This window comes from Arachis ipaensis, chromosome B9 (assembly GCF_059453495.1).
Source record: "Arachis ipaensis isolate K30076 ecotype BB chromosome B9, ASM5945349v1, whole genome shotgun sequence".
NCBI classification, from domain to species: domain Eukaryota; kingdom Viridiplantae; phylum Streptophyta; class Magnoliopsida; order Fabales; family Fabaceae; genus Arachis; species Arachis ipaensis.
This window is the reverse complement of record NC_142444.1, coordinates 45,188,807-45,199,053: the sequence shown is the minus strand read 5'-3', so window position 1 is coordinate 45,199,053 and position 10,247 is coordinate 45,188,807. Positions and strand designations below refer to the sequence as shown.

General features: G+C 32.9%; 1 protein-coding gene across 1 annotated transcript; it reads left to right on the top strand.

Annotated features, from left to right (window-relative positions):
* The first annotated feature begins 8,497 nt into the window (after positions 1-8,497).
* LOC148544512 (uncharacterized) lies at positions 8,498-9,010 on the top strand. Its single transcript, XM_088498947.1, has one exon. It carries the CDS (start codon positions 8,498-8,500, stop codon positions 9,008-9,010), a length of 513 nt encoding a protein of 170 aa, XP_088355073.1.
* The last annotated feature ends 1,237 nt before the right edge of the window (positions 9,011-10,247 follow it).

Sequence of the window (10,247 nt, the reverse complement as noted above, 5' to 3'; positions counted from 1 at the left end):
GGTCCTCATCTGTGTATTGTGCCTTATGCAATCTTGCCATTTCATCAAGCCAATTGACAATAGCTTGATTTTTTGCCCTAATCCAATCACAATAGTGAGTGAATTCCGTGCATGACTTCAAACAAGTTGTGTTAACAAGTACCTTTTTCAGGTCTTGGTTTTTAAAATGCTTCATAAAGTTGGCAGCAACGTGTTGTGCACAAAAGGCTTGAAAGGCTGCAGGAGCCTGCCAACCATTTCCTTCAGTATTTAATGTAGAATCAATTGAGTTGTATTTGTTTGAAATCACCAAGATGTAAGGCTGAGGTGTGATTTGCTTCCTGAGATAAGTTAGAAAAATGGACCATGCCTCCCTCGTCTCTCCCTTAATCACTACAAATGCAATTGGCAATATATTTGTATTGCCATCATGTATAATAGCCATTAGCAGAGTTCTTCTGTATTTACAATACAAATGAGTCACATCAATGAATATTAGTGTTTTACAATGCTTGAAAGCCTCCACACAAGGTGCAAAAATTTAAAATATCCGATGACACATAGAACCATCTTCGTCACCACAGTATGATTAAGTCACAAGTTGCCCCAAAGTACTTAACATATGATATATGTCAAAACATAAACTCATTTTAACTACACTTGAAATACAACGAATATAACAACACATATTGGGTTAATACATTTGCTTTGCAGATATCTATCTCAAAAGTTCATTGTATGATTCCTCTTAATCTCTATAGATTTTAGAAATTACTCATTGTTTTGCAAGACAGATTTTTCTGTAGGATGCTTTATATATTCAAAGTGACTCTCACTAGATCCTTTCAAAACTCTTATATTGATGGTCATATCTGCTTTGACCGTTGTATGTCACCTGAGCTATAACTTTGGATTCAAACTGTTGATGGTCCTTCTCAACGACATACAAGAATGAAGCCCAACACATCTTTGCACTTTCCATTTTTCTTGTTTGCGACAATAAGCCACACGTATGCTCTCCTCGTAGCCCATTCCCAAATAAGTGCGGTGTATAGACTATTTCAAATGGTCACTCTCTAATACCGTATACTCTATGGCCCTTCTGATGTTATACATCTTAAATGCCATGAGAATAGCTTCCTTGCTCTCAAATTGTTGTCTAACTTCGAACTCATTGGTTGAGTCATCATCTATCCCATCCTTGATCGAAAGAACCCTCTTGATTCATTGCATCCAGATTCAAAGAGACAAAGTGAGCAGGATGATCGTACCTCTCAAAAATATGGGGTGTGTAAGTGCAAGCTGCGAGCCAGTGTAGTAGTTTATTTTCTCTTCCTCCTTATTAGGTATATCCACAGGTCCTGCCTCTAATTCCTCAACATCAGAGATAGGGTTAACTTGATAAGAATTAGTCATCAGATCTCCAGTAGCAGACCTCTCATAGTTTTTTAAATCTACTTGAAATAGCTCCTCTTATGGCACATTCTGATCTTGGTTTGAACCCTCCGTGCTACCCTTGACTAGCATGTTCAGATCAATCATCATCTTTCTAATATTTTTTTTTCAGTGCCACTGAACTTGGTATCGCCAACGTCAAAAGAACTTCCTTCACACATATCAATCAACATAACTAAAAGCTCCAATGAATCGATGGATGACAAGAATGCCAGTGGATGACCAACTCAACGTCACAGTCGCAACGTAATGAATATCTGTGTCAAACAAGATAGAAGGCCTCTATCAAATTTACAGAATTAGTATTGGATCCTATTCTACCAAAACATAAATAATACTTTTTATCTGTAATAAATTTTTTTGTTGTTTTATATGTTGTTGACTAATAACGTGCAAAATAAAAAATTTAAAACTTGTTAAATATCGTACTTTAACTAGAATGTGAATAAATATATCTTGAGCCAAACTAAACACAATCGATCTATTATGATCTCTTATAATATTTCTGTTGTAATAAATTGATAACAACGATGTTTGGACTATTATTTTAAATATGAGAAATGAAATTTAAAATTTCAAATTAAAGAGATGTAGAAGTAAAAAATCTAGGTGTAGGAAAGTATTTGAGAATTAGAAGTGGAGAGATAGAAAGGAGGGGTAGACATTGAATTATTAAACTGTCAAGGGGTAATATTTAGAGACGGTCTAAAATCGGGTGGGAGTGAAACCTTTACACTCAATCAAAAAAAGGAAGAGGGGAAAAGACCTATTTACATGCAAATTGGTTGTGGCTGTCCCGATTTACATGCAAATCGGTGGGACTGACCCTTGTTCTCCTTCAAATCAAGATTCCCTTACCCGATTCTTTTTGTTTTCTTCAAACCAAAAAAAAATGTATTTAAGTAAATAATTTATTTTTTATTTCTTATCTCAAATAGTCAACTTTTTTAATTCATTTTAGTGAAAAAACCTAACATTATATAACTTATTTTATTCTAATAAAATAAAACCTGAATTTTTAGTATTGTCTAAATTTATTTTTTAAGGTAGCGTTTGTTTTGAAGTACTGAGACAGAGACTAAGAGATTGAGACTCAGTATCGTGTTTGTTAGTTCAGAGACTGGTACTAAAATTTCTGTTTCTGTCTCTAAAATTTCAGTATTTCAGTACCTCCAAAAAGTAGGGACACAAGGGACTGAAATTTTTAGAGATGGAGACTGAAACTTTAATAACATTTTATACCTAAAATACTTTTATTTCAATTAATTAATTCCAATTTTACCCTTTGTGCAAATTAAATTAGAGTTTCATTCTTGTTTCAATTCCTATCTCTCATTTTGCACCAAACAGAATACTGAGATTTATTTCAATTCCTGTCTCTTAGTCTCTGTCTCTCAGTCTCAATCTTTCCGTCTTTGTCTCTCCACCAAACGCTACCTAATGTACGGAAAATAGGTACCAAATCCGCTGTATATACACAGCTACTGGTGCTATAGAAGCAGTTGTGAACAATGAAGTGATTAGGCAACAACTACCCCTGGCCCGTTCTGTGTTTTGGGGTCCCGGTCCCCACAACTCACGTTGTTGAAGGGCACAACACAATAAGGCCCCTTATTCCCAGGGGGCACATGTCCCTCTTTTAGAGGCTACCTGATTAATTATGAATTCATGATAACGACCTTACTTCACAGCCCCACATTTTAATACTTCTAACATTATTGGATCTTATAAACACATTCATACTATTAGCTGCACCTCGATCATACTCAATATTCATTCAATCTTTTGTCTCTTTATTATCTCAACTCCACTGTTACCAATTCAATTCAATTCAATTACAATGTCTCTCTTAATTTGATAGAGTTTTTTATTTTTTTCGCCAAAAGTCAAATTAAAAAAAATTTACATACTAAATAAAATTTAGAATAAAATACTAAATTGGTCTTCTACATTTAGGATTAATTTTATTTTAACTTTAAGATTTAAAATATCCTATTTGAATCCAAAAAAATTTTATTTAACTTTAATGTAATCTATCCCACCGTGAAGTCAAATTAAAGTTAAATAATTAACGGAATATCCTATATGACAACAGTATAAGAACAAGATCGATAATATGGAGAACAAGTACAAGTTTCAAAAACACAAAATCAACCGTGAATTTATCATTTTTTTTACAATTTAAATGAAATATTTTTTATAGAACTAAGGAGAATGATAAATGAATGTATTGATGTATTCACGATTGATTTTGTGCCTTTAGAACTTGTACTTGTTCTCTAGATTATTGACATTGCTCTTGTACTACTGTTATATAGGAAATTTCATTAATTATTTAACTTTAATCTCACGGTGAAACTAAATTGAAATTAAATAAAACTTTTTTGAATTTTAATAGGACATTTTATACCTTAAAGACTAAAACAAAATTATGCCAAAACGTAAAGTATCAATTTAGTACTTTACCCTAAAATTTATTCTTAATTTATACTTCCATGTAAAATAGTAATAAGTTATTGTTAAAATGTCATCCGTCATCTTACATAAACATTACTGTTGTAATTAACATGTGATCATACAAAGAAAAATAAAAATAGATATTGTCATCTTTTTTTGTAATACTACTTTCAAATTTCTAAGATTTTATTATAAATATATTTTGTACTAAGAGTAATCTCGCAAATAGAAGTGGAAATGGCATTATAAATTTAGAAGTGATAATATCTGCTTTCAAAAAATCAACTAACCAAATATATTTTCTTTTCCTCTTGTAAACAAAAATAGTAACAATGAAATTATAAACCTTCTAACAGTTATTGTATACATGTATCATATTTGCTATTTGATATCAACATCTAATAATTTCTTATAATCAACCACCGCAAGTGGAAGTGTCAACTCAACGACTATCCTTGAAGGATTTTATTTTAGTAATAGAAAAAAAAAAAGGTTATGACTATATTAAAATCAACATCAAAGGATCGAGTGGCAATCGATCTATATGGTATATGAAATTGGTCACGTCTTAATCTACTGTAGTAGTGCTCAAATAGAGCCATGAGTGTTGCTTCCACATTCTATTTAATTTGCTTCTACTTTTCAAATTTTGGCCGGTAATCGTGTAAAATATGTTAATAATAATATGCAGTGCAATAAAATTAATCATGATTTGAGGGCCCTCCTTGCTTTCCAAAGATACATTATATATGTCCATTGAATCTTGCAAGTTATATCCGACTTGCGTGAATCATTTAGCCACAACTTCCGAACTTTAGTTTCTTAATTAGTCTCCCTTCTTTTTCTTGTTTGTAATCTATAATATCTTTTGGGTCATTTCCAGGAGTGCTTTATTCTTTTTAAAAGTTATTATCAAAATATTATTTGAGTTTTTTTACTTAAATAAAATAAAAAGATCCCAAAATTACTTGATTTTTTTAAATCAATTTTTAAAATGTGAATCTTTTATTTGTATTAATATATAAATTATTCCAGAAAAAATGTGTTTAAGATTATATGTTAAACGATACATTCTAGAACGATTTATACTTGAAAGTCTTTTCATAAATCGTCTCAAGATAATGAGCTTCCCAAATTAAACATAAATCATTCTACCTTGGGATGATTTATGCTTTTTACTCTTAAAACATAGCAACTTAGGACGATTTATGTTTAAACCTAAATCTCAAGAGCCTGTAAAGATTTATGTGTTAGAGGCTAACCCTCAAGACCCTGTAACAATTCTTATTGTTATCGTCCCTTTTTTCTCCATCTTCATCATCATCGTCGTCATTATTATTATCGTTATTGTTATCGTTATCGTTCTTGTTATCATTATCGTCTTCTTCTTATATGTATAACAGTTCAAATCCACACTGCATCGAAATTCCTTAATGATGACGACACACAAACGAAACCAGTTCAAAACAAGTTCAAACCAAGTGCACCTTATTTAAATTCAGAATGCACCAAAATTGAATTCAGAATAAAACAAAATTACTTAATGATAATTTAAAACTCTTCCTCCTCCTCCTTCTTCTTTTTCATTATTATCATCTTCTTCTTTTTTTTTTATTCATCTTCTCTTTCTTATTTTACCTTCTCATGATTCTTCTTATTTTACTCTCTGATCTTAACAAGAATATAAAAAGAAAAAATAAGACAAAGAAGAAGAAGAAGAGAAACATATAATGCTACAAAATCAGTAGAAAAAAAGAAGAACTTACAGTCATTCAACTAAATAAGATTGCAATACAGTACAAACATGTTTATTCAAGTCTAATATGTAAAATATAATTTTTCTAAAAGAATAAATAAGAGCAACAGAAAAAAAAAAAAGAAGAATAAAAAGAAGAAAAAATGTATTAAAGAAAACATTTTTGTGCTTTTGTAACAAAATTTTGTGTCAAAACTAAGAAGTTTATATGTTCTTGTTAAGAAATTTCGATGTTATTTTTCTGATAAATTATGCGTAATTCAAAATTTTTCGTTTTCATTCTTTCCCCTCATATTCTGTTACTGCTTCTTTTTTTATCTTTTGCTTCTTCATCTTCTTCAATTCTTCTTATTTTATTTTTTTATAATTCTTCTTATTTTACTTTCTTAACAGAAATAAAATTAAAAAATCAAATAAAAAAATAAATAACTGTAATATCACATGAAGAAAAGGAGGAGAAGAAGAAACAAAAATAAAACGCAGCAACAACAACACCAATAGAAGAAGGAGGCGCATGAAGAAACACGAAGAAGAAGAAAAACGGTGTGATTTTACGCACATGTTGTGTGAATGAATTTTGTTGGATTTGAATCAATTTGACTAAATTTAATTACCAAAAAAACTTAAATATAGAGCAATAAATAATTTTCATTAAAATAATTTTTAATAAATAAATTATTAGACTAATTTAATTAGACTTAATTATTAAAATCATTTTATAGTGCAACACCACCGATCATTTATAAGGTGGACCAAAACATTAAAGCTTCTAAAATCCTAGAAGGAGAAGTAAAAGTAATAGACTAGTTAAATTAAGGCACTTATTTAAATAAAGATGTTAAAAATATCTTTTTATAAAAATTTTTGTGTTAAAAGTATATTTTGTTTATTTAATCACACTTTAAAAAAAAATAATATTTTTTGTAACACATCAAAATTAAACTATATAATTTATGATCTAATAATAAAAAAGAAACATCTTCATATAAAGATAATTATAAAATTTTTATGGTAGTATTCCCTTAAATTAAAAGTTAAAACCATTATTTTCAAACTCCAATTTGTTTGTTGGGCACATGGTTAGGTATCACCTGAACTATCTACATCTATTGTCATTGACCATCAACCAACAAATATCCAGCATCAAACTATGAAAACAAAATCAATACTTATTGGATTTTAGTTACATATTTGGTATGATGTTTAACCTAGATTTGAATTTAGAGCATATCTTGTACAGGCAGTACAGCTATTATATATCAGGTGCTTTGATGGCTTATTTTGGTATTATTATTGTTGGATTCCAACTTTCATTATTTCATAACCAACATGTCAAATTATTATATAATTATATAAAAAAAATCAGCCATTAACTAATCACGGTGTATAAAATACATATTTAATATTTAAAAAAAATATATTTATTAATGACTATAAATAAATTTGATTATTTATTTATTATAAATATAATTATTTTGATAATTAATTACTTAATTAAAAATATAAAAACTAATGTATAAATATATATAAATATATAGTGATTATTTTTTAATATACGCATGATATTTTTTATTATTATAATATGTCAATTATCGGAGAGTTGAAGTATCAATTCAACAGAGACATTGGAGCTTAATCAGGTCATTTTCTACACAAAAAAGATCATTAGAAACAAGGGCCTTAGACATAAGCTTTACTTTCATACTTTGGATTGAGATGTGAGTACCACAATTTTTTTTAGATAATTTATTTTCGAATTACGTTATTTATACCACTATTTTGGTACATCCTTATTTAGGCTGATTTTTTTTTAAATATGAAAAAAATGTGGAATTTGATATTGAAATAGATGTGTATAAAATATCATTACACTAATATAATATAATAACAATAATAGTATTTATATCTGTCCTAAAACATAAGCCAAACCCAAAAGTAGATAAAAGTTCAAAGGACAACTACCACGTAATCGATCTCTTGAGAGATCAGACAAAACCCTATAACTCTCCTCTGAAGGAGTTATAACTAACCTCTAATATCTCTTACCCATTTCTAGTAGAGAGATCTTAACAACCCCTTGATAAAGGGGCAGTTATTGGCTCATCACCTATAAATACACTGACACTCTCAGGTATACTTAAGTTCCAATACACTTAAAACCTGCTAAAACTCTTACTGACTTAGGCATCAGAGTGTTTTGCAGGTACCACCCCCCATTTCCTTTCAACAACTCGGACGACAGTCGTACAACCCAGGACAAGTCAGAAATCACCTTTCCCAAGAGCTTGGACTTTACGTTCAAGCCTAAACTCGACCCAATTTTAGGTAACCCTCGGAACAATGGCGCCGTTGCGCCGGGGACCTAGGAATCAGCACTCCATGGCGGACGATTACCCTGAAGACGGACATACAACATCTAAGTCAGACCCAGAATAACAAGACATGGTCAACAATGATCAAGCCCTTGTGGTACCTCCTCCAAGGTCGGAGGAACCCCATGGTGAAGGCGCGTCGAGCGATCGCCATCACAGAAGAATTCCTTCCGAGGTTCGTCACCCGGAAGATGAAAACCAACCACATTCCACCGACCTTATGGGATTGTTACATGGACATCATGGCCGACTTGAACAACTAGAGCAGGAGTTAGAGCGACAGCAAGAGGCAAAGAGAAACTTGAGAAGAGAAATTAAACGACGAAGAGAGCTGGAAGAAAAGCTCTCAAAGTTGGAATCTGACCTCTGAGGTAGGAATTCGTGCACAACTTGGGAAGACACCCCCTAGGGAGGGAAAGATCCTTTCACTGAAGACATCATACAGGATAGAGTTCCTAGAAATTTCAAAAGTCCAGACATGAATCTTTATGATGGGACGACCGACCCGAGGCACCACCTAAGTAACTTCAAAAGACAGATATACTTGGCTGACGCCTCAGATGCTACTCGCTGCAAGGCCTTCCGGACAACCTTAACAAAGTCGGCCATGACATGGTTTGACAACCTGACACCTAGTTCGGTTGCTAGTTTCGACGACCTTGTGCGAAAAGTCCTTACACGGTTTTCAATCCAAAAGGACAAGGTCAAGCATGCACCCAATTTGCTTGGAGTCAAACAGGAAGTCGGCAAATCCTTCAAGGACTACATGGAGAGATTCAACAAGGCATGTTTGGAAATCCAAGACTTACTCACAAAAGCAATAATAATGGGACTGGTCAATGGTCTCCGAGAAGGCCCTTTTTTCAAGTCTATCTCAAAAAGACACCCGACTTCTTTAAACAATGTACAAAAGCGAGCTGAAAAGTACATCAATATGGAAGAAAATGCCAGGCTACGAGAACCAAATTGGCGACTAGGGAATCCTCATTAGGCACGGGAAAAGGAAAAGGATCCCAAGAAGAAAGAAGAATTTGATTCAGAGAAACCTATGAGGTATCACAACTACACCCCGCTACGAGTTTCTCTCGTAGATGTCTACAGAAAAATTTGCCATACCGAGAAGCTTCCCCCTTGCGTCCAATCAAAAATAAAAAGGGAGGAAGTCATAATAAGTATTGCGAGTACCACAAGCTATATGGACACTTTACAAATGACTGTTACGACCTAAAAAATGTGATAGAAAAATTAGCCAGAGAAGGTCGGTTAGATAGATATCTCATGGAAAGGTCTGACGGCCATAGAAAGAGGAAGAGAGATGATGAAGAAGTTGGTCAAAGAGGTCAACCCCCACAAACTCCTGAGCGACATGTCCACATGATAGCAAGGAGATTCGCCGGCAAAGGAGTGACCAAGTCGTCTCGAAAGAGATACTTGAAAGAAGTCTACTATGTCATCGAAGAGACCCCCGATCTCCCGACCATCTCATTCACAAAAGAGGACGTGCAAGGAATTGCATCTGGGCATGATGACCTCGTTGTGATTACTATGATACTTGCCAATGCAAACTTACATAGGACCTTGGTGGACCAAGGAAGCTCAGCTGACATACTATTTAAGCCTGCATTTGACAAGTTAGGGTTGGAAGAAAAGGAATTGAAATTCTACTCGGATACTCTTCTCGGGCTAGGGGATACACCGATTAGGCTATTAGGGTTCATTTCTTTATATACTACTTTTGAAAAGGGATTGAAATCAAAAACCCTAAACATCAACTACATTGTTGTGCATGTAGCTTCTGCTTACAATGCCCTAATTGGGAGGACAACTCTAAACTGACTAGGAGTTATTGTTTCCACTCCTCACCTCTGCATGAAATTTCTAACATAGGACGGAATTGTTACCATTAAGGGGATCAAAAGCTGGCAAAAAAAGTTACAATGAAAGCTTGAATCTACGAGGTAAAGGTAAATAAGTCAATTCGATTAAGCTCGGAGGAGTCCAAGGAAGAGATTAGCTATGACCACAACCTAAAGGAAAGACGGAAGAAGTATAAATCGGAGAGGAAGTCGGAAAAAATACCAACATAGAAGTAAAGATAAAGATAGATTTGAAGAAAGAACTCGTAAAACTCCTGCAGGAAAACTCCGACCTCTTCGCTTGGAAGGATGCTGACATGCCCAGAATAGACCCCGGACTCATGACACACAAACTGGCGGTATATCCCGGTT

Coding starts and splice junctions, on each gene's coding strand:
- LOC148544512 (XM_088498947.1), top strand. CDS start 8,498: ATGAATCTTTATGATGGGACGACCGACCCGAGGCACCACCTAAGTAAC.